The sequence below is a fragment of the Onychomys torridus genome, chromosome 9 (assembly GCF_903995425.1).
Source record: "Onychomys torridus chromosome 9, mOncTor1.1, whole genome shotgun sequence".
NCBI lineage: Eukaryota > Metazoa > Chordata > Mammalia > Rodentia > Cricetidae > Onychomys > Onychomys torridus.
Window position 1 is genome coordinate 53361678 of NC_050451.1, and position 23464 is coordinate 53385141.

Here is a 23464-nt window from a genome sequence, read left to right on the forward strand (position 1 = left end):
TGTCCTTGTGCTTAACAGGGCCGGTGGGAAAGTCAACAGGATGTATCCCAAACACTAGCTTCCAGCAGAGTAGCTTCAGGGCCTTCAGCTCGCCCTGCTTCTCCCCAAAATAACCAGTCTCCTGATCCTGGTAAGTGTTCTTCATCCTCCGGTCTCTGTCATAAAATTTGAGCATTTTTCAGAAAAAAAAGGTTACGTCCGGATGTCCTGGTGGTCAGAGTATTACCTTTGTCTTAGTTTGTTGGGTGGCATTGATTTGGAAGGTAGGTGACTTTACCTTGCATTTCCCTGATAAATCGCCCTGTAACCCTCTTAACTTGTTTGTTAATACTTAGGGATTTTTACATATGTTTTCCTTGATGACTCAGTTTTTACTTCCTGGTATGGGTTAGGTTTTGGTGTCATGATTGTGTTGGCCTCACACCATGACTTGGGAAGCAGTTCTTCTCATCTCTTCTGCGTGGGTTTCTGTGCGATTGGTAATACTCACTCCTTGAATGTTTGACAGGATTGCCCAGTGAAGTTGTCTGAACCTGGCGTTTTCTTTGTGGAGAAGATTTTGAATTATGACTTGGGTTTCTTGAGTGCTTTAGACTTTTGTGTTCCTTATGAGACTGCCTTCATAAGTCCTAGTTTTCAAGGAAATTTTGATATTGTCTAGATTGTTTATTTCATAAATGTTACAGTGTTATTCTAACTGTTCTTTTTAAGATTTGTAGCCAGGTGTGGAGGCGCACACCTTAATCCCAGCAGTGGGGAGGTGGAGGTGTGGGGGGGGGGGTGGGGATCTCTTGAGTTCAAACCAGCCTGGTCTACAGTGGAATGAGACCCTGTCTCAAAAATAAACCAACCCTTAAAACAGCACAAGCTAGCAAACTAAGTAAACTAAACAAACAAAAACCTGGTCCTCTTTCCTTTAGAGCAGAAGGTAGTCTTGTGTTAGCTCTTGACAAGGAGTGAGGGTAGGTCCCTCCAACTCTGGCAGGAGCCCTGCACGTTAGAGCATCTGGAGGAGGGTGCTTAGTTACTGTTGTTCATTGGTTGGGGTGGCTATGATCATCTTTTTCTACTAATAATTTTAAAGATGCCATTATCAGTTTATACTGCTAGATTTGCTTACAAACAACACTTGCAAATGCACAGAGAAAATGTTACCTGTCACCGTTTTTTATTTTGTCCTGTCCTTCTGTTTTGTTGACAGGACTGGGTGGCTTAGCAGCCTCGTACTTGAACCCAGTGAAGTCCCTGGTGCCACAGATGCCAAAGCTGCTGAAGTCGCTCTTCCCTGTCCGTGATGACAGAAGAGCCAGACAGTCGTCTCCTCTTGCACATCAGGTAAGGAAGCCACAGTGAACGTTTCCCTGGTGTGTGGCTGTTCCAACGCTGGTGGGAGAGGAACAGCCCGGTGAGGGCATTAGAGCAGCTTCTAGCCCTAGGAAAGCCTGTGATAATGTCTCCTCCCCTCTCTTCAGATAACAGAGCTGTTTGACCGCGTTGATACTCTATCCTTTCTGCTCCAAAACAAAACGCCAAGTCTGCTACTAATGTGATTTATGGTGATATCACTTAGTGCAACAATAGTCAGATGTATGAAGGTGCACTTAGTGTTGTTAGTGTTGCCAAGTAGAAAATGTAATTCTATTTTTAATTCTTGATTTCATTTTTCTTTTCAAACAATCTTGAATCATGGCTCCCCCCCAGGGCCTCTCCTCCTCAGTGGACAATCAGTTCTTTGACTCAAAGTGGTTACCTGTCTTCCTTTTTGAAAACCTTGCCTAGCAATGGAGTAAGTATTAGAGAAAGTGTTCTAGGGTTCCCAAACTACCAGGAGGCTGTTTTTCTGCAGTGGTGAAAGGAACCCATGTGGAGATGCAGCTTCTAGTCATGTGGGCATTAGCTCATCAGAAATCACAAAGGAGGAAGCACAAACCGTGCAGGCACAGTTGTTGAAATGGGTCTTCTGACATCACATCAGCTCCTCCATATTCAAATGTCCGAGCGGCAGGAATGTAGGCCAGTAGCTGCAAGAGGCAGAGAAACTCATAAAGGCTGTGGAGGCATCTTCAGGAGAGGTAGTGTTGGTGTCAATAAGCTGGTATGTATGTGGAGAGAGCTTCTGCTCTGTGTGACCCAAGCTTGCACATCAGTACATGGAGCAGATGGCAAAATGAAACACAGCAATTTTGAAAATGTTTAAACTGAACTGAGCCAAGCAGGTCCAGGTTGCATGACAGTTATGGAGACACATCTGGGAATGGAGGGCTCAGGAGGCAAAGCTGACTTCCCAGTGGTTTGTTACTGTACACACTATGCTGTTTTCAACTTGTCATTGTTTTGTAAAGTGTGATTTGAGGGTCTGTCTGATTACTAAAGTAACTTCAAAAAGAAAAAAAATCACACATCCCCGGAGCCCACTGGGGACAACCACCATTTCACATGGATTTGTAAGCAGCGTGGTGAGTTTACGTCAAGTTCGATGACCCTGGCTTCTCAGCTGTTGTTCAGTACAGGCAGTGGTCTAATGGAAGGAAATGGCAGTTACGTTGAAGATGAGGGGCTTTTGTTCAGCTAGTTTCAGCTTTTAGGTTGTTTTTTTTGGCGGCGGGGGGGGGGGGGGGGGGGGGGGGGGGAGGGGGGTTTCCGAGACAGAGTTTCTCTGTGTAGCTTTGGTGCCTGTCCTGGATCTCGCACTGTAGACCAGGCTGGCCTCGAACTCACAGAAATCCGCCTGCCTCTGCCTCCCGAGTGCTGGGATTAAAGGCGTGCGCCGCCACCACCGCCCTAGTTTCAGTTCTTAACAGAGCAAGTCAGAGCACTGGCTGTATAAGAGCACTGGCCCCTGCTCATACTTGCTGCACTAAGCCGTGAGCTCTGGATAGGAAGGGACGAGCAGCAGCCTGTTAGAGAGACAAAGCCTTGATGGGAGCAGGAAGGCAGCCTGACATATCCAGGTGACGGGATGGTGTCCTGGAGATTTTGGAAGGTTTTCTGGGCAGTTTCTGTTCACTTAAGTGTTCTTACGTTTTGAGCACACATGAGCAAAGATGCTGAGGCTGACCTTGTACAAATACTCCATGAATGTATGAAAATATAAATTAACATTGGACTTAGTGACAATACCTGGTGATACAGCTAAAACATTAGCTGTGATTTGTGAAGACACCTCTCTGGGGAAGGTGTCTCCATGTCCTCAAGGTCAAGTCTCTGTCCTCATCTGCATAAAGATATCAGCCTTGCTGTCACTAACAGCATGTCCCCCTTGGTGGCCTCTCAAGGCTGGGTGTCCAGCTATCTCTGAATTTATTCACCTTTAAGCAGCTTGTTTCCTCTGGATAGCCCACTTCATTCCATGCTCTAACTATTCATATGAAGCAGCTGGACCTTACATAAGTCTGTGGTTTGAAACCTTCTGGAAACAAAATCAAATCTGCATTCTTACTGTGGCTCACAGCATTCTCCAGGACTGAGTGTCTTCCTTTTAGTCTGGATGCCCCTCTCCCCGCTCTGTGCCATCCTCAGACATCCCACTACTGTTTATCTTAGGACACCCAGAGCCCATTTCAGCCCTTCCAGGGCTCTTCGGTCTGTCCTGCATTGGGTTGGAGCCATGTTGTCATGAGTGTCATGTCTGTGAGCCAAATAAAGCCAGCAGCCCGCCAGACACACGTCCTTCTCCTGGGAATTGCCAGGTTTCTGTTTGTTGACTATCTCCCCCTGCAGTATAACTCCAGGGGCAGGGCTCACTTGCTCCGAATGTGCCTGGCAAGTTGGAGATACAAAGTTGTCTCACTGTCTGCTTGTGTGCACATGGAGATGCGGCCCCGTAATTTGTGTAGAGAGCACCGTTTATAGGTTAGAGGTGAGACAACCGAGGTGTCAGGACATACTTGTGGGCCTTGTCCTAGGTCCTAAGACAAATCCCCGAAGCCCTGGGTTTTTCACTGCGATTCAGTTACTCAAAGTGCACACCCCCGCCTTGTTTCTCCCTCCATCCCTGAACCACTACCTCAGCCACTCGCTTTCCTGCCTGTCTGCTAAAGCTCTGTGGGATGTAAATTATAATTGCAAGTGACAGTGTCAACATGAGTATTCTCTCAACTTGGGTCACTTGAAATATGCTGTGTGCTGCTGCTTGTTGGATGCCCACCGTGGAAGTGAGGTCTCTGAGCTCCTGTGGACTCTCCCTGCTCCTTCCATTACTCCAGTCTCTTGACGATTGTGAATGCCGGTGGCCGGGATTTTGACTTAAATGCAGTTCTTCCTTGTGGGTTCCCCGAAAATGGGGACACATTGTTTGTAGATTTGGCCTCTGGCTTTCTCTGCTCTGCGGTGGAAGCCAGGACAAGATGGGTCCCTGTTCTCGAAGGCAGCCTCAGCAGTTCTGGGTTAGTCTGCCCTACTTCCTGTGCAGTGTGTTCATCTTTGTGTTGTCTCACAGGGTCTGCAGGGGAGTGGGTGGGATAGCAATGTCCTGAGCCTCCCAGTATGGAACTGCCTTACCTCATTTATGTGATGCGTTTGTACCAGAGAACCACAGTTGTAGTTAAGGTTACTGTTGTTGTGATGAAACACCATGACCAAAAGCAAATTGGAGAGGAAAGGGTTTTTGTTTTTGTTTTTGTTTGGCTTACACTTCTGCATTGTAGTTCATCATTGAAGGAAGCCAGGACAGGAACTCAAGCAGGGCAGGAACCTAGAGGCAGGAGCTGATGCAGAGGCCGTGGAGGAGAGTGTTGTTTACTGGCTTGCTCCACATGGCTTGCTTAGCCTGCTTTCTTATAGCACTTAGGCCTACCAGCACAGGGCTGGCATCGCCCACTATGGGCTGAGCCCTCCCACATCAGTCACTAAAAAAATGCCCTACGTCAGTGGTTTCCAACCCGTGGGTCATGACCCTTTTGTGGGGGGTGTCAAGCAACCTTTTCACAGGGATCACCAAACACCATTGGAAAACACAAATATTTACATTACAGTTCATAACATTAGTAAAATTACAGTTACGAAGCAGCAACAAAAATAATTTTATGTTTGGGGGAGGTCACCACATAAGGAACTCTAATGAAGGTTGCAGCATTAGGAAGTAGAGAACCACTGCCCCACAGGCTTGCCTACAGACAGGTTGAGGGAAGCATGTTCTCAGTCGAGGCTCCTCCTCTGATGACGCCAGCTGTGTCAGGTTGACAGAAAACCAGGCAGTACAATCACCAACCAGGATTAACCTACAGTGCCACTGCCATTGGATATTTTTGTTCTGTTTCCATCCTTGTCAATGTAGTTCTCTCTTTATTACTGTGTTAACTAATCAATACACAAAAACACTTGAATGGGGGACTTCAAGCTTCATTTCTAAAAATTTATTTTAAAATTCTCAAGATTATTTTTGAGTAGTTTCTTTTTTAAAATTCACATTTTAGCTCTTCTCTGCACACTTCTTAATTATAGGGTGTCAGCATTTAGGGCACAAAATATTGACTGTATAAGGCCTAAGGCAGAGTCTTGACATCAAAAGAAGCCACTCTTGGGCCACCAAGCACCAGGTTAGACAGTGCAGCTCCATATTAGTAGCTGCCACCCACACTTTCCCTTTATAAAGAAGTCTTAGTGGCACCATGGAGCTGAAGGGACTGGATACCTGTCACCTGCTTTGTGTCACCAGTCTAACAAAATGATCTCCATGACTAATGCTGGATGACCCTGCTTGGTGCCTGGCTTTATTGTCTGTGCAGGCACCTGATGTTGGCAACAGCTTAGCTAGGTACAAGCACCCTGAGATTTAATTTGCTTCTAATGCCTATACAAATGTTTCTTAAATAAGCACTATCGATGTTGAGATGTTTATAATGTTACCCAAGATGAAACTCACAAAAAGCCCATCAGGGACCTGCCTCAGTGGATCAGCACCAGCTCTGCAGGGTAGGAAGGAGTGACCTACCTCAGCCATTGGCACCAGCTCTGCAGGGTAGGAAGGAGTGACCTACCTCAGCCATTGGCACCAGCTCTGCAGGGTAGGAAGGGTGGTCCTGCTGCTGCTGTTGCTGGGACTTAGAGACACAGGTAGAGAGCAGCACAGGTAGGGAGCAGCACAGGTAGAGAGAGAGGCTTGCAGTGTGCATACCATGTTCAGGGACACAGGCCTTTCATCATCAGAGCCCGCCTTTTCACTTCCTTTCCTAAGAGGAATCCAATGGCTTCCTTTGTGATGATCATAGTTTAGTTTGGAGGCCTCTCACTTCCTTTGAGACAGTCCCATCACTGTGGGTTCTTCGGAGCCATTGTCAGACAAAGAACATTGGAGCCTCTGAGCTTGCTGGGGACAGCAGCACAAGGTGACATGCTTGAGAGTAAAGTGAAATGCTCTGTGAGGAAGGATTGGGGGTGCCGTGTGCCAGCACTGTGACAGGCTGATGTTGCTGAAGCACTGTCACCCGGAAATGGGGCTGAAATGAACAGAGAACAGTGACGGCTCTGGAGTGTAGGCACAGGCAGCTGGTGCTCACTGAGACAGAACCCAGACTCCTGGCATTCCTGGCTTTTACAGCAGTGATTCTGAGAAGACACTAGCCCAGGTGACAGATGTCTGCGGATAGAAGAGGCCCGAGTCTCCTCCTCACATTTCCATGGCTCCATCAGCAGGGCGGATCAGTTAGGGGAGAAATGTAGGTTTGTCATGAGTGAATAAATACTGCCCGAAATCCTCGTCAGTGTCCTTGGCCTTTGCAGGCAGGAGTGTTCTGCCCTGCCCCATGCAGGTCACAACACTGGTAAAAGATGTCTGGTCACTGCTTCTGCTTCCAGAGAATGGGCCAGGTGCCTTTGGTCCCTGGCTTTGTGGCTCAGGATCTTTCCTTTTATGATGGAAATTCGTAGCTCCTTTTTACAGCTTGTAAGTCAGGGCAGTCTTCTTTGTGTGAGTGTGTTCACAGAGTTGGGCTCCTCATTTTCATGGAGTGCAGTTCTGCTTGTAATCAGTTCCTGTCTGAGTTCCAGAAATGCAAAGATACCACACAGAAAGAGGTGGCAGCTGACAAAATTGCTGTCTTTGACCTTCGGAGGCACATTTAGTAACGAATCTGGAAAATAATGAACTACAATTAATGAAACCCGCACCCGTGTTCAAGTGTGTTTCCCAGACAGCACATACAGTAATTGAAAGGACTTCCTGCTCTCTAATTAGTCAGATTGAATTAATTTGCCATGATAGCTTTCTTCATATATCTGGAAGTATGTGTTCCCGTGAAGCTGTTGGCATGCTTCAGAGTTTGAGACACCAAGTGGCAGCGTTGATTAGGGAACGAAAGGGTTAATTAATGTCAGATTGACTTTACTTTCCTGTTTCTGTCCCTTGGGTAGTGTGGCTGCAGGGAGTTTGGCTGCTTCTACACAGGGGCCAGCATAGCCTCCCGTGCAGCCGGCCACTGTCAGATAGTGCTTCCTTGTTCCACCTTGTTGAGGAAACTCAAGACCCGGGTAGGCTCAGCCCCTCCATCAGGCTTGGAGCTTTAGTACACAGCATGAGCTGAATAGATTGCCGCTGAGTTTGATTAAAAATAACCAAGTAATAGTGTTTATCGAATCACTGAATCAGAAAAGTATTTGAAGGAACTAGACAAATCTGGAAAGAAAAGAGCCTCTTCGGCTCATATTTCCTTGTCCTGCTCATTCCTGTTTTAAAAGATGACCACGGGCAGGGGGATTTGTGGGCTGCTTCAGAAGAAGACATAGAAAGTCAAGTCCATGTGTTGGATTGCTCCCCTTAGCTGGGTCCGCAAGGCCGAGTCCAGAAGGAAATGGGAAGACTATTCAAGTATGCATAAAGCCCTCACAGGATTGCTGTGTTTGTCAGAAATCTCGTCACCTCCTGTGATTGGCAGAGCCATGTGGCAGGCAGGGTAATAGTGCCTTTGACAAGGACCTGGAGTGATCATATCCGCCCCCCCCCCCCCCCCCCCCCGTGGTGGCCTAGAGAACGAATGTGGTTGGATCACCACCTTCATATGTGTACCTTGTGCCAGTGACAGGGTAATTCAAGGGCACTGTCATGTCTGTCAGAACACCCACTTCTCTGTTTGAAATAGAGCCACCAGATGGGTGAAACACTGGCATCATCATGGCTGACACACATGTGTAAAGTGGAAGGTAGTTATGGGAACATGGACGTGGCAGACACCAGGCACTGAAGGCATCAACACCGCCATGGTTTCAGATAGCCCTCGGCCAGGTGGAGCCTTCCCTGACATACTTCTGCCCCGATTGTTTCCCCATCCTGCAGACAGAGCCCCTCCCTCATGAGCATAGCCCTTAGACGGTGGCCATTGAGGTCAGCTGCGGCTTGGTCTGCAGGAGCGCATGTGTCTGTAGGCAGGCACTGCTTTCATCAGAGGGTCTATAGCTAGATGTTTCTAATGCCCCACATCTAGGCCTTCTTGTTTACGTTTTCCTCATGTTATCAGGAAGGTGAGATGTTGACTTCTGATTATTTGCAGCAAAAAATAAAACTTAGAACTCTTATAAAACTAATTTCCCCTACTTGGACTTAAATCATTGATTAATATTTATTAGAATACAAGCTGAATTATATTTAGGCACCATTTTGATCAAATTCAGAGTAGTAGGCAAATGTTAGAAAAGGTTTATAAATAAGGAAAGTACATCTGAAAGTTCTATATTTGATAAGTTTAAAAGCAGTTAATTTTTCTGTTGGCCAACCTCTTGTTCCCTTTCCCTGGCCTTAGGCTAATTTTATGAGGATCTGTCTTTTCCCACCATCTGTTTCATTCTCTGTGCTGTTTGTTGAGTAACTGATGTATGTGTTTATTCATTCAGAAAACACCAAGACAGCAAACTCATTGATGATGCCCTTCTAAGAGTAGAGGGCGAGATGTGCCTTCCAAGCTCCATAGACAGAGGTACAGGCAGTGCAGGCTCCTGGTAGGCAGGTGTGTGTGTGTGTGTGTGTGTGTGTGTGTGTGTGTGTGTGTGTGTGTGAGAGAGAGAGAGAGAGAGAGAGAGAGAGAGAGAGAGAGAGAGAGAGAGAGAGATGGGGAAGGGAGTGGGTGTTCACGAAAGCCAGGATCAACACTTTGAGGGCAAGCTGTGATCTTAGAAATGACTGGTACCATTTCCCGGACAGAGGTACAGGCAGTGCAGGCTCCTGGTAGGCAGGGGTGTGTGTGTGTGTGTGTGTGTGTGTGTGTGTGTGTGTGTGTGTGTGTGTGATGGGGAAGGGAGTGGGTGTTCATGAAAGCCAGGATCAACACTTTGAGGGCAAGCTGTGATCTTAGAAATGACTGGTACCATTTCCCGGAAACACTATGCCAGGCTGTGGCGACTGAACAGGGGCCTGTTGGGCCTCAGCAGTGTGCAGCAGACCATACAGAGGCTCCTGTGCGTCACCGACTCAGTCCAGCCACAGTGCTTCGACAGTAGGCTCTGCTCCATGAACCCTGGTTCTGGAGCGGGAAACAGATGATTGTACTCACCCTTCTCATGGGACTTCTTAATATTTATGGTTGTGAAATACTTTGCAGTCGTTTTTATTAATAGTTACCAGATGTGTCATAAGGATTAATGAACTTACGATCTGAAATGTTTGGAGCTCTTGAATAGAGGCAATGTCTGTGCAGGGAATATGGAAAAGAGCATTAAAATGCAAACAGTTGAGTTGGAGGGTGAAGCTGTTGGGTATGAAGGAGCAGTGGCTCACATAAGGTCCAGTGTAGTTTGTAGATGTACCTGGTACCCTTACAGTGAACGCTGAATTCATCAGGCCATTGTTAAAGATGGGAGGCTCAGCCCTGCCCAGCATGCCTATATGTGTGGATGCACACAGCTTGTGGGATACTCTGCCTGTTTCCTCTTAGCCTAGGTGTTGTTTTTAATTTTCCAGCCTCCAAACATTCATCTCCCCCTGTGCCTCAATGTCATTTCTGTGTCTTTCTCTTCTTGTCCATGTTCAGGCCCTTAGGTTTAGCAGGAATCTTAACAGGTCTTATCAATAAGAACAAACCTGAGGCCAGTTATTGGGGTGAATGCTGGAAGATCAGAGAAGCAGAACAAGCCACAGCTATCTCACCTTGCTCAGGTGATCCTGCTTCCTCAGACTGCAAGCTTCTGAATCCTCATCCCAATGGCTCTCAGCTGAACTGTGCTGCTCCAAAGCCTGAATGCTCAACCAGTCTAAATGCCTAACTCACTCTGGTTCCTGGTTTTTATGCCTTGTATATCTTTCTTTTTCTGCCCCCACTCCCTGGGATTAAAGACTCACTTTCTGGGATTAAAGGCTGTGTCACCATGCCTAGCTATTTCTAAAGTGGCCTTGAACTCAGAGATCCATAGGTATTTCTGTCTCTGGAATGCTAGGATTAAAGCCGTGTGCTACCACTGCCTATCCTTATGTTTAATCTTGTGGCCGTCCTGCTCTCTGACCCCAGATAAGTTTATTTCGGGGAACACACAATATTTCAGGGAACACAATATCCACCACACTTAGGAGCTCTCCATGGAACCACTGAAATGATATCTTAATTGATCTCCTCACATCTATTGTCTTCTCTTTCTAGTTAGTCTCCTGAAGCATCCTCCTCACCGGTGCCATGTTCAGAACCAGCAGCAGCTATTTGTGGACTCATAAGGCTCCCCCTACAGCACTGACCCTCTTCCTCTGTTGGGGCTACTCAAGACCCAAGAGTAGTTTTTCCTGGGGAGCTATGAATAGGTGGTGCCTTACGCCCAGTCCCTTCTCTGCTGCCTGCCATGCTGCTCAGGCTGGCCCCACATGGTCTGTCAGTCATCTCTTCTCCTCTGTGTCCCCTCTGCCTTAGAACCTTCCATTTGGTATCCATTCCACACACTTGATATTAGTTACTTGCTTACATGACCAGATTGCCAGTCCCCAGTGAGAAAGGTCGTGCGGACATTGAGACCTTGGATGGTTTCATGTCGAGCCAGGATTGTTCTCTTTGCGCCCTCAGTTAATTCCTGCCGCTGTTTTGTTAGGGAGCCCCTGGAGTTTACAGTTGAGTCATGAGAAGGAGTGTGAGCATGCGTCCGTGCTCATCATCATGTCAGCAAATGTCCACGCTAGGTGGCCACCACTCCTCTGCTAGGCTGCTAGGTTTTCATGCCCTGATGGTGGCGGTTTTCACTCATGTATTTTCAGTCAGACCTAACTGAAGAATGAAACTTGATGTCTGAGCATGAGAAATAAACCTTATACTGCCTTGATTAAGAAATACACTCTGAAAACTTTCCTGTTCGGGGACTTTGGATCTGTGGGGACAAGAATAGAGGCAGTATCAGGTCCCTGGACTTGGAGGTGGAGTGTAGGTACATACAGAAGATGGCTCCATTTTCAGAGTGTCAGCTGGCCTGGGTGTGGGGGGACCAAGAACAGTTTTGTGGTCAAGGCGTGGAGGAGGTGGCCCTCCCTTCTCCACACGTGCTCCTAGCTCCCCTGGCTTTTACCCCCAGTTTGCAGGGTGAATGTCTAGTCCTCTGCTTGCTCTGGTCCTTGTTTCTGCTCCTTTCTGCGTTCTCCTCAGCACCTTCTGAGCCATCCCATCACTTTCAGTAGAGTGGGTCTATGGTGGTACTTGGTTTCCAAAGGCAGCCCTGTGGCCCATGTGGCTATGGTGTTACCTCTGCCAAAATATGTGTGTACGTTATTTGCAGTGGAGGGAAGGTGAGCAGTCATGCTTAGGCCTGAGGGCCCTGTCTAAACTGTCAGAACTATGTGAATTCTCAGGGCCTACAATCCTGAGAACCAGAACGAACTGAATGGAGGCTTGTTTAGTTCACTTAGTTTCCACTGCCTGAGCAACTGGACATAATCTCTGGCTCTTCTTCCCTGGAGCCCTTTGGTAAATACTTCAGCCTTTCTAGGTCAGAATGGTGATATGGGGTTGGTATAGAGCTGTGGCCAGCATTCATTCCCTCCATCTGGACGGGGAAAGGGAAGCCCAGGCTGTGCCTGCTCTGCCTGATGTCAGTCTCTAGTGTGGAGAGCAGAGTGAGGGAAGGGGACACCTGAAGCCAGACTTGGAAGAGCTGGAGGCAGAAATGGTGGGCTCCTGGTTTCTTCCAGAGACCTTCCCAGCGCTGTCTGCCTCTGTGTCCTGCTACTGCTGAACTCACCGTAAGATGAACTTAGCTTCTGCTTCCTCCTTCTGACTTCACGCTCTTACCCAGATCCTCAGCTTTCCTCTAAGGCTCCTTGAATCACATGTCTGTAAGTCAAGAAGTCTTCTGCTGTGATGTTCCCCACTCCTCTGGGTGCTTCTCCCCTCCCCTGCTCTGGAGCTGGCATTTCCTCACTGATGAGTCTGTTTGCCTTCGGCTGTGTCTGCTGGCAGTCTGCACTGCACTGGCCGTGTCTGCTGGCAGTCTGCACTGTACTGGTTGTGTCTGCTGGCAGTCTGCACTGCACTGGCCGTGTCTGCTGGCAGTCTGCACTGCACTGGCCGTGTCTGCTGGCAGTCTGCACTGCACTGGCCGTGTCTGCTGGCAGTCTGCACTGCACTGGCTGTGTCTGCTGTGAGTCTGCACTGCACTGGCCGTGTCTGCTGTGAGTCTGCACTGCACTGGCTGTGTCTGCTGTGAGTCTGCACTGCACTGGCTGTGTCTGCTGTCGGTCTGCACTGCACTGGCTGTGTCTGCTGTGAGTCTGCACTGCACTGGCCATGTCTGCTGTGAGTCTGCATTGCACTGGCCGTGTCTGCTGTGAGTCTGCACTGCACTGGCCATGTCTGCTGTGAGTCTGCACTGCACTGGCCATGTCTGCTGTGAGTCTGCATTGCACTGGCCGTGTCTGCTGGCAGTCTGCACTGCACTGGCTGTGTCTGCTGTCGGTCTGCACTGCACTGGCTGTGTCTGCTGTGAGTCTGCACTGCACTGGCCGTGTCTGCTGTGAGTCTGCATTGCACTGGCCGTGTCTGCTGTCGGTCTTCACTGCACTGGCCGTGTCTGCTGTGAGTCTGCACTGCACTGGTTGTGTCTGCTGTGAGTCTGCACTGCACTGGTTGTGTCTGCTGTGAGTCTGCACTGCACTGGTCGTGTCTGCTGTGAGTCTGCACTGCACTGGTCGTGTCTGCTGTGAGTCTGCACTGCACTGGTCGTGTCTGCTGTGAGTCTGCACTGCACTGGTCGTGTCTGCTGTGAGTCTGCACTGCACTGGTCGTGTCTGCTGTCGGTCTTCACTGCACTGGTCGTGTCTGCTGTGAGTCTGCACTGCACTGGCCGTGTCTGCTGTCGGTCTGCACTGCACTGGCCGTGTCTGCTGTCGGTCTGCACTGCACTGGCCGTGTCTGCTGTCGGTCTGCACTGCACTGGCCGTGTCTGCTGTCGGTCTGCACTGCACTGGCAGTCCGGCTTTCTGGTTCTTGGCTGCCTCCTGCTTGCTTTGATCAGGAGTCAAGTGACTTCTCCTTCTCTCCCTAGCTCAGTAGTCTGGGATGCCCAAGGCTGCCCATATGCCCTTGTCTGCTTGGTGCTCCAGCCAGGGCAACCTGCCTCCTTCTCAGTCCTGCGACATGTTGCGTGCTCTGAGTGCTTCCTGACCACCCAGGCTCAGGTCATCCCGCAGCTCCTGCCTCTTATCTCAGTTACTTCATGTAAAAACTTACACTCAGTCGATCCTTGATCAGCACGTGTTCGTGACTGCAGAGCAGCCTGACACTTGGATGTGTGTCTTGTCCCCGGCTGGGATGAGCTTTTACTAGGCTCCTTGCTCTTGCGGTATGGAACCCCTGTACCCACAAGCCTAGTTGGTAGGAGCGTGTTGGCATTCATGAGTGTTGTCATGGTCTCCTAGTAGCCCCTGGCCGCCTTCTGCTCTGCGCCCCTGTGCTTCTGTGGGTCCTCACTCATGCCCTTGTCTCCTCAGCCCGTGCCCCGAATCTTGGTGCAGCCTACCTTCTCAGATGCCCGGGCAGCAAGGACAGAGGAGGTGAGTCCCCAGGTTGGGGCTGTCCCACTTGCAGAGGAGGCCCTGACACTAGCTGGGGTCCTTTCGTCCACACCTACCTTCCCCCCTTTGCTTCCCACTTTGACAGTTAACTACAATGTAGGTCACTGTCTTCTCCCTGCACAGGCTCCTTGTTACACTCTGCTATTTTCAACCTGCTAATCATATGATTGCTAAAGTCTTTGGTGCTTGACTGCTAATGTAGTCTGTGCTTTAATAGCTCACTGCTAGGCAGAGGGGATTTCTATAAACAGAACCATCTCCTCCTTGGGAGCGTCTGCTTAATTCTCAGTTTTACATTTCATTCTGGTTCATGATATCAGCGTGAAAAGATCAATGCTAAGCTGGGAGAATCCATCTCTCATGATCTCCCACAGCTCAGCAGCACGCATCATCTCGTGAACAGTAGACCTCCCTTGGCCCCCATGCCTCCATTCTCTGGAGATGCCCTATCTTCACAGGAAAAGTTTATTCATTTAGACAACAGCAGACAGGGCCCAATGATTTGAAGGACAATTTCCCCTTTGGGTAGCACCCCATCTCGAAAATGCCCTTTGACTCCAGTGCCTTCCTGGTATCCTAGCATCCCCAAGGTGTCCCCTCCCCTGGGAGCACCTGTCCTGTGGCCTCACAACCTTTGGACAGTCCAGAGGCAACAGTTGGTTTTCAAGTGACAGGTTAACTCCAGCCATGAGGAACTGCTTGCAGGGTGCTGGCATGGGAGCAAGTGGAGGGTGTGTTGTCTTTCCTTCCACTGTCTGTGGTCTGTGCCGTCACTGTACCTGGCTTGTCCCTTCCATGGGAACGTGGGCAAGCCCTTCAACGCCCCTGGGCCCTGCTGTAAGAGTCCCTGTGTATAGTCCCTGCAGCCGGCCTCCCACCAGTGGTTCGTGGGACAGTGGAGCACCTGACACCAGAGGCTGTCTCTGCCTCCCCTTCATGCTCCTCTATGGCCGGAGCAGCCTGGATGGAACCGGGCTGACTAAATGTCACTGGTGGGTGAGTGTGGAAAGGACCCTCTCTCAAGGCCGCAGGTCATGTCCAGTTTCTCTGTGTGTCGCGCCCCCCCCCCCCATCCATCGATAGCTAACTAGAGTAGGAAAGAATACATAAAGCATGTCCAAGTTGTAGAAGAAAAATGATTGAAGGATTGCCTAATCTTTCAGCATATTTATTGCGATGACAGTTATTGATCTGCTAGATTGAGTAAGTTTTCAGTGAGAGCCCCATCACAAAAATGGGCTGTTAATCTCAAGAGGTGCTGTTCACTCCCTCCCCAGAAAGTGGGCCTTGTGGGCAGCAAAGGCTTCAGGAAGCAGGAATATAAATGACAATTCACGGGAAAATGTGTGATTTATCAAGCTGCTGAGTTAAGCCAAGAAACTGGAAGAGACTTATAGATCTTAGCTGCTTCCCAGTTCAAATAAATCCTGTGTTTCAAGTGGAAAGTGACCATTCCTGTACGTAAATATTGAGCTGCAGCTTTCCCGTTCTGCACAACCCTCCCCGTGTCCCATCCCATCTCCTCCTTCCCTGGCACTGTGGGGGCAGAACTGGGAGATACTGCTCGACTCCCTCAGGCAGCTTCAGCTATCTGAAAGAACATCTGTGCAAACGCCCCAAACACTGGGACTAGTGGGTGCCCTGCCATCGTCGGGACATGCCAGCTGTGTCTGTGTCTTCTGTCTGGTAACTCGGACAGTGATGTGAAAGGCCATTGCCACTGGCTCTGTCCTTGCTTAGTGACAACTCCTGGCTCATGTCCCAGGATTAGAGGCCCCCAGCCCTGACATGACACCAGCAGCCAGAAAAGTAAGCTCCTAGAGAAAGATGCATAGCTACAGGAAGCCTGGGTCTCCTCCTTGACTTCCAGCCTGAGCCCCCACAGAGCACTGTCTGGGGTCAGTGCCTCCTGGTGCCTGCCTGCACTGCTTGCTAGAGCGCCTTAAGACCCTCTGAAAGTGAGGTCATTCTTTGGATTTGGCCAGAGAAAAGTACTCTCTGCCCTCTTCAGTGTGGGTTTCAGTTTCCCTGTGAGACAGTGGTAGGTGAGGGTGTCTGTCTCCGTGGGAACAGTTCCCCGAGACCAGGGGAGCCGGGATGGGCACAGGGAGGCTAGTGTGCTTCATGCTACCTGGAGCAAGGGGCCTTGCCTCGTGTCCTCCCGGCCTGTCCCCAGTACAGGATGAGCATCTCTGGAAGGTGAGCTGCAGATACAGAGGGCTGGTGCCGCTCAGCCACTCCTGAACACAGGTACAGCCAGTGCTCACCTGGCATTGGGTACAGGGCCAAGGCAAGCTCTGGCCATGTTTGCTCCAGGTGTGTTCCTCAGCCAGGAGCAGCTCCTTCCCAGGCTTCAGTGTAGAGCTGGTAGAGCTAGCGCCATGGCTTTGATTGGGTGGGAAGGCCTTTCCTAACTCTCCTTGGTATACCTTGTGCAGGTTCACCGAGGCAGCCCTGGGCCTGGTGGGGCTTTGGAGTCCATGGTGCCGACGGTGGGCCCTGCGGTAAAGATCTGCGACAGGCCTGTCAAAGTGCCTTCCTCTCCGTCTACCGTGGTGGTTACTCAAGCCCCAGAAGGGCAGGATGGACCCCCCAGCCCCTTGAGCGAAGCTTCCAGTGGCTACTTCTCTCACAGTGTCTCCACTGCCACCTTATCAGAGACGTTAACTCTAGGCCTGGACACCTCAGGCCCTGGCAACCAGACACCTGGGTCCCCCCCTGCCCTGAGTCAGGGCGCCACAGAGCCTGAGCTGGCTTTCCTCTCCTGTACACAGAGCCATCCACCTGCCCCGGAGGAGCCCCAGCTACTGCCTGCCACACCTAGTCAAAGCACAGAGCTGGAGGTTCCCAGACCACCTCTTCTTTCTGAACCCACATCTGCTGTGCCCACATCCCCATTCCGGATCCGGAAAGTGCGGACCTCAGAGCTTAAGTCCTTCACAGGCATGCTGGGGGGTGCCTCCTCTAGCACCGAGGAAGACCCACTGGCTTCAGAAGAGCTCAGCAATGCTGGGGGACAAGCCCTGGGGAGGCTGGAAGTGACCTCCGACTCTGAGGAGGCTAGTGAAGTCCCTGAGTGGCTCAGAGAGGGAGAGTATGTTGTTGTGGGCACCAACAAGACGGGCATTGTGAGGTACATTGGACCCACTGATTTCCAGGAGGGAACGTGGATTGGTGTGGAGCTGGACCTGCCTTCAGGTGAGTGGGCTGTGGGTGCCCCTGCTGAACACGACCCTGCTGAATGTGGACTGGCAGAAAGGGAAGCTGGGATGAGCCCAGTGAGCCTCCTGACCCTTCATAAACCAGATGCGAGCATCTAAAGTCTCAGAATCCATCAGAGAGCCAAGGTAGTCACTGCAAACTGCTATGAACTTGGTAATAATTTTAACTGGAATGACTGGGCCCAGGGACCCTCTTGTGTAGCCTCGCCAGTGCCCGGGACTACAGCCGGTAGCCACCACACACAGGGTGCTTTGTAAATTTGTAGCAGCACCACCACCTCAGGCTGCATTCGGTGCTCTTGAGACTCCAGGACACTTGGCTTGAGGTGAGGAGAGATGGTATTGTTGTGGCAGGCTCTTGAGTCCCAGGTCAGAAAGCAGGGGGCCCTAAAGAACCACAGTGCAGGTTTCTCCTCACATTTGCCTCGTTGCTTTATCCTGTAGGAGCAGGTGGCCCAGCACCCTGGCTTCTCTTTCATTCCTGGTTGTAGGCGCAGGCCAAAATGGTTTTATTGGGTATCCATTTCCAACCTGGGCCACCTGGAGCATACGGTTCGGTGGTTTTGAGCGTACTTACCGAGCTGCCAGCTGTCACTGGACTCTATTGTTACACACTTGTCACCTCACAGGGATGTCTCACATCCATTGATAGCTGTGCCCTGCCCAGCCCTGGGTTACAGTTAATCTGCTTTGTGCCCCCAAGTTTATGGGAGGACACCAGCCAGAGCTAGCAGCTTGTTGCCAGGGTGGACTCCGGCCTCTAGGAGGGAACCCTCGGAGCCCAGCACTAGGCTCCTGTGTCTGTCTCTCAGTCAGCCTGTGACCTCACAGGCTCAGTCATCCCTGGCTACAGGCACAGGCCAAAATGACACCCTCGTCCTGAGCCGAGTGCTTCCTGTGAAGTCACTATCTTGAAAAATCATCTGACAGAGGGTGCCTTGATTGGAAGTGGCTCAAGATGTTAGCTGCAGCACAGGCTGGAAAAAAAATTTCAGGTCTGCTTTTCACAAAGTGCAAAGGGAGATTCAGGAAGAATTGTGTGTCTGCAGTTGAACTCAAGAATTAAAGAGAATTAACAAATAATTTAATTCACCAGCAGGAACTAAGCACGTGCCTTTGTTCACATCACTGTGCTGGGTTCAAATACACTCTGGTGAGCCACGCCCCCACTTGACTTCTAGTTGTTGGAAGTGAGTGAGTAAATCTGTTTTGATAGGAGTGAGTGCTGTGAAGGAAACGTGTGCTGGGGGCAGCAATACACAAGCTCTGCAGCAGAGAAAGAAAGGGGTCCGGAGCAGAGCTGGGAAAGCGGCTGCCCCCGGGGTCAGGCAGGGCAGCATGGCAGTGCTCCCGGTGGGGCCCAGCGTGCTGTTTGATGGCCAGCAGGAAGGCGGGCTGGGAGGCCGGAGGGGCACTGGGGCCTGCACCCAAGGGCTTATGGGAGTTAGTGCACTTCAGTCAGGGCTTGCAAAGATCACCCTTTGTAGAACACACACAGGAGTGATGGGAACAGGAAGTTCACTTGAGAGGTGGCAGCTGTGTGGGCTGGAGAGGATTGTGGTTAAGGTTGTGGGAGGTGTGGGGAACAGTGGTCAGGCTTGGAGCAGCTGCAGCCGGGGACCAATGGTTGGAGGGGGACCATTAGGGAGGAATGTCAAGGTGACAGATAGCGTGTGGCATCAGAACAGGTCATGAAGGCAGGTCTCTGAGTTGGAAAGGCAGGAGAGCTACATGCCAGGGAAGGGTCACTGTCAAGTGATTCCGAGACACGGAAATGCCAAGTGCCCTGAGGGGCACGCTGGGGGAAGTCATACCTGGACTGAGCTGTGATGTGCTTACAGCCGGACCTTGGTTTGCTGAGACCCGATGATGTGGAGCTGGGGAGAGAGGTAGCCAGTTAGGAGAGTTGTGGCAGTGACCCAAACAGCTATTTGTCAGGATGATTGAGAAGCAGAGAGGCAGAGCCACCGCTGTAGCCCTGGCCTACTTCCCAGAGACGAGCAGGCAGGGTGGACGCTAAAAGACCACCTGGTCTCCATGGCTTCCAGGTGGGTTCTTCCTGTCTACTCCATCTCTCTTTCACATCCCCTGTTCACCTCTCAGAGGAGGTTGGTGACACCCCAGTGAGGTGTCTACCAGCCTACTGTGTGGCATCTACTGACACACTCTGCGGCGGTTTTGCCAGCTTCCTCTTGGGTGAACCCGGGTCACCTGCCCTAGGCTCACATTTGCATTCTCATGATAGGGACTGGTGCCCTGGAGGAGCAAGAGCCAGCTCTGCCCTGATGGCCTCCCCGCTCCTCAGCCGGTCTTAGTGCAAGGCTTGTTCTACTTGAGACCGCAGGGCTACGGGCTTGTCTGTCCCTGGTGACCACTGTTTGCCATCTTGAGCGGTAGGCTCACTGGTTCACCAGGACCCTTTTGAACCACGGCAGTGACTGTGTTGGGTGGTGGCACTGAGGTGGAATATGATGGGCATGGTAGGGACGGTGACTGTGCGTGCAACATAGGCTCCTCCATGATGGTTCCTCCTTTCCCTGCAGGAAAGAATGACGGCTCCATTGGCGGGAAGCAGTATTTCAGATGCAACCCTGGCTACGGGCTGCTGGTGAGGCCAAGCCGAGTCCGCAGGGCTACAGGCCCTGGGCGCAGGCGCAGTGCAGGGCTCCAGCCTCAGGGAGCCCCAGAGGCCCGCAGGAGTGCTACCATCTCCGGCTCCACCACCAACCTGGCCTCACTGACAGCTGCTTTGGCCAAAGGCGACCGGAGTCACAAGAACCCTGAGAACCGGAAGTCCTGGGCCAGCTGAATTTCACCTCCTCTGGTGGACACTGATGGGAAGGGAAAGAGCTGGCAGCTCCCTAGAGGACACCCCTTCCATGGGAGCAGGGCCATGAATGCTTTTTGCACGGTGCAGGGATGGTGGCCAGCCTGGTTCTCTGTCCTCCCGGGGAATCTGGAAGCCGCACTTCTTCCTCTACTTGAAGAAGGCAGAGGCTCCTCAGCTGTGCTCCTCCGGTTGGGGATGGAAGGTTCTGGGAGCCCAGAAACTTGTCTGATGGTAGCTGGGTAGCAGGGATGGAATCAGGCCAGCTCCCCTCTGTCTGCTTGAAATGAGGGGGTCCCAGCCAGGTTCGTTGGGTTTCCCGTTTCCTTGTTCTGCTGACTTTACTAATGTCTTAGTTTGCGTCTTGCCCTTCACACACAGGAATTCATTCTCCTGCCCGGGGACAGCACCCACACCACCCTCTCTGTGCGCCGGGTGCTTCCTCAGTCCCCAACCATGCCCCATCCTTCTGCGTGGCACACGGGGCTTCTGGGGGGCATCTCCGCAGTGTCCAGTCTTCACAGCAGAAAGTCTTTTCTGTTGGCTCTTCATTTCCTAACAGGATGCCTGAACTCTATTTATTTAATTTATTCTTTTCAAAGCTGAAATGACTCATGAACCACAACTGCTGTCTGTCAGTGTTTGCCTGGGGCCTGCCTGCACTTCCTGGCCTCTGGCTGCCTGGAGCTGCAGCCTCGAGGTGGCTGCGGGAGGTGGCTAGCAGATGAAGCCACCCTGTGTTGATGGCTGCAGATACACCGTGACCTTACTGGTTTGACAAAGCTCAGGCCATTAACACCTTGTTTGGATCTGCCGTGATTCAGGGAACAACTGGACAGTGTTTGACTCCGTAATTCCGTAACCCTGCCTATACCTGGGGCCAGTAGCTGGGCAGGTAGGCAGTGAGGAGGGAACTGTCCTCCATTTTCCTTCCTTGGATATGTGCTGCAGCCATGGTCTATCCCAGGGCATTACCAACATGCTGGGATATGTGGCCTCTGAGTCTCAGAGTGTGTGTAGGGGGCTGAGCGGGCAGGTCGAAGTCACCCCAGTTCCTGTTGTCCCAGGCCCTGCCCTATGTCAGAATTTACACCAGGTATTCTTGTTATATGGCAGCTTGTTGAAAGTTTTGACTCTCGGAATCTTTGATTTTTTAACAGTCCTGGCTGTCCTGGAACTCACTTTGTAGAACAGGCTGGCCTCAAACTCACAGAGATCTGCCTGCCTCTGTGACTCTTAAGAACCACACCCAGAAAGCTTTGGTGAGGAATTGGTTTGGTGAGGATTTAAGCCTCTTAAGGAAATAGCAGCAGGCTCCCAGGCTCCTGCCAGGTCCTCAGCCTCCCCTGGCCCTGTGGCCTCCGTGCTAGTATTGCTGGCTCTCGGTCTGGACAGTCTGTTGTCTGATTAGCCCAGTATAAACGTGACTACATCTACTTGCCCACACCTTGTCCAGAGGCTGGCTTAGAGCCAGAAGGATGGATGGTCTCTCTGGCAGAGGTACAGACTCTGCCTTGTGCTGCACAGAAGCCCCAGACGGGGAGTTGAGAGGTGGTCTGTTCTTGTCAGCAGGGGTCTGGGCTGGCAGAGGGTCTACCAAGAGAGACCTGCCTCCATCCCCTTCTGGAACAGTACAGATGTCTGGAGCTGCCAGCTGGAGGCGGGCACTAACCGTCTAGCTCCTTCGGCTGGCATTTGGGGGATACCCTCCGAGTGAGTGGTACTGAGTTAGCACTGCCAGGGCCGCCTGGCTTGTTCTCCTGGCCAGCACAGATGTTCTCTTGATTGCGTTTCAGGTAGAGGTTTTGTTCTGTCAGCATCCACGTGTCCCCTAGAGAGCAGTGCAGTCATTCTCTGAAGGGGCCAGAGCCCCAGAGTACCTCCTGGGGGATGGCCATGCAATGTGTGCTAAGGCGAGAAGTCCCTGTAGGTATAAGGCCAGGATTGTTATGCTGGGGAAGGAACATTGTGCCATGTGCCCTTTGGGGTGGTCTGATACCTTGTTAGCTGGAGCACTCCAGAGCAGTGCAAGTCCTGAGTGATGTAGGTTGGCCAGCTGTTGTCTGGTGGTTCTGGGACCACCTTCTCTCTCCTTCCTCTTGGTTCCTTGGACTTGAGGTTACCCCAGTCCTTCTCACCCCCAGGCTGCCATAAAGTTCCCCTTGCCTCCAAAAAGTACCATTTCCACCGAGCCCTGCAGGACACCCTTCAGGTGAAGTGCTCCAGCTTCGTAGGCAACTGGCCAGAGCACCGGTCCAGGACAGCTCCGCCCGTGGTCTCCGGTGAGCCCAGCTTTGGGGCTGTGTTTTTGTAAGGGCAGTCTGTCTTCACAGAAGGCTCTGGTGTTCTTGTACGTTGGTGCTCAGGATGGATGGGATTTAATGGGAGTGAAGTTTGGGGCCTCATACTGGTAAGTTTATCTTCATGGGTGTTTCTTATGAGCCGTCCCTATGGCTGAGGGGACCCTGTGTGTCTGCTATGAGGGCAGAGAGGTGACCTCAGGAAAGCTGGCACTTTGGGCCAGGTCTGAAGAGGTCTTAAGTCCTTGCAGGCCTGTAGGGCTTACTGCACCTGTGTTGCACTGTGACCCACATGTCCCCTGTGGACTGAAGAGAGTAAGCTTTGCTCTTCCTGGGCTGCTACACTAGATGAGGCCAGACAGGGCTGGCTGCAGCCTCTGTCCATTCCTTAATGCTTTTTGGGGCAGACTAACACTACTTGCAGCTGGAAGTGAAGACATATATAGGGTCATGGTCGTTAAAATATCAGGTAGTGGTAGGCAGGTAGTGGGTGTATAGTTGGGTCCCAGGCCTAAGGGGCAGAGAGCCATTGTTTCTGGGCTGTGTTTAATGATGTGCTCCTTGAGTGGAGAGGTGTAGATGATGTTTCCACGTCTGTGGTCTTCCCCACCACCTCATGCCTTAGCGGTTCCCTGTGGGAAGCAGTGAATGGCTCAGGTAGCATCGACCTGCCTGTGCTGTGTGTTGCCCATGGAGGGTAATGTGGAGCTTCTTGTGCCTCAAGGCCCAGGCCACCTCAGGTCGGTGACTATAGGGCCATCTCTAGTGCCTTCCCTGGGCCAGTGTCTGGCCTGTGCTTCCAGCCCCAGACACTAACTACCCAAAGCATCTTTTTTTAAAGTCTGTGGTGCCTTCCTGTCAGGCTGTGGACACTCACAGTGTTGGGAGAGCTGGGACAGCACAGGTGTGTGGATCATGTAAATATGAGCTCACATGAAGTGATGTTGATTCCAGGATTACAGTGATCTGGTACATATTAAATGGGAATTAAAAATCCAAAGACCCTGTAATGAATAGTAGAGATGATGATCTATGTTGTACGATGAACCAAACTACTGTAATTTTGTACCATAAATGCCTTTCCATGAAGTGACCAACAGCTTCTAAATAAAGCCACATGGTTTCTTGCTTATATCCAAGGTCAGTCTAACTT

General features: G+C 51.0%; 1 protein-coding gene across 3 annotated transcripts in view; it reads left to right on the forward strand.

The window, feature by feature from the left end:
* The window catches only part of Kif13b (kinesin family member 13B), a 157191-nt gene extending 133746 nt beyond the window's left edge, over nt 1-23445 (forward strand). For all 3 annotated transcript variants that reach the window (XM_036198619.1, XM_036198621.1, XM_036198620.1), the window contains exons 36-40: nt 19-130; nt 1202-1335; nt 13880-13942; nt 16402-17161; nt 19728-23445. In XM_036198619.1, coding sequence (XP_036054512.1) covers nt 19-130; nt 1202-1335; nt 13880-13942; nt 16402-17161; nt 19728-19993 — 1335 coding nt within the window. In that variant the 3' untranslated portion in view covers nt 19994-23445. The remainder of the gene's footprint in view (nt 1-18; nt 131-1201; nt 1336-13879; nt 13943-16401; nt 17162-19727) is intronic.
* Nucleotides 23446-23464: the final 19 nt, after the last annotated feature.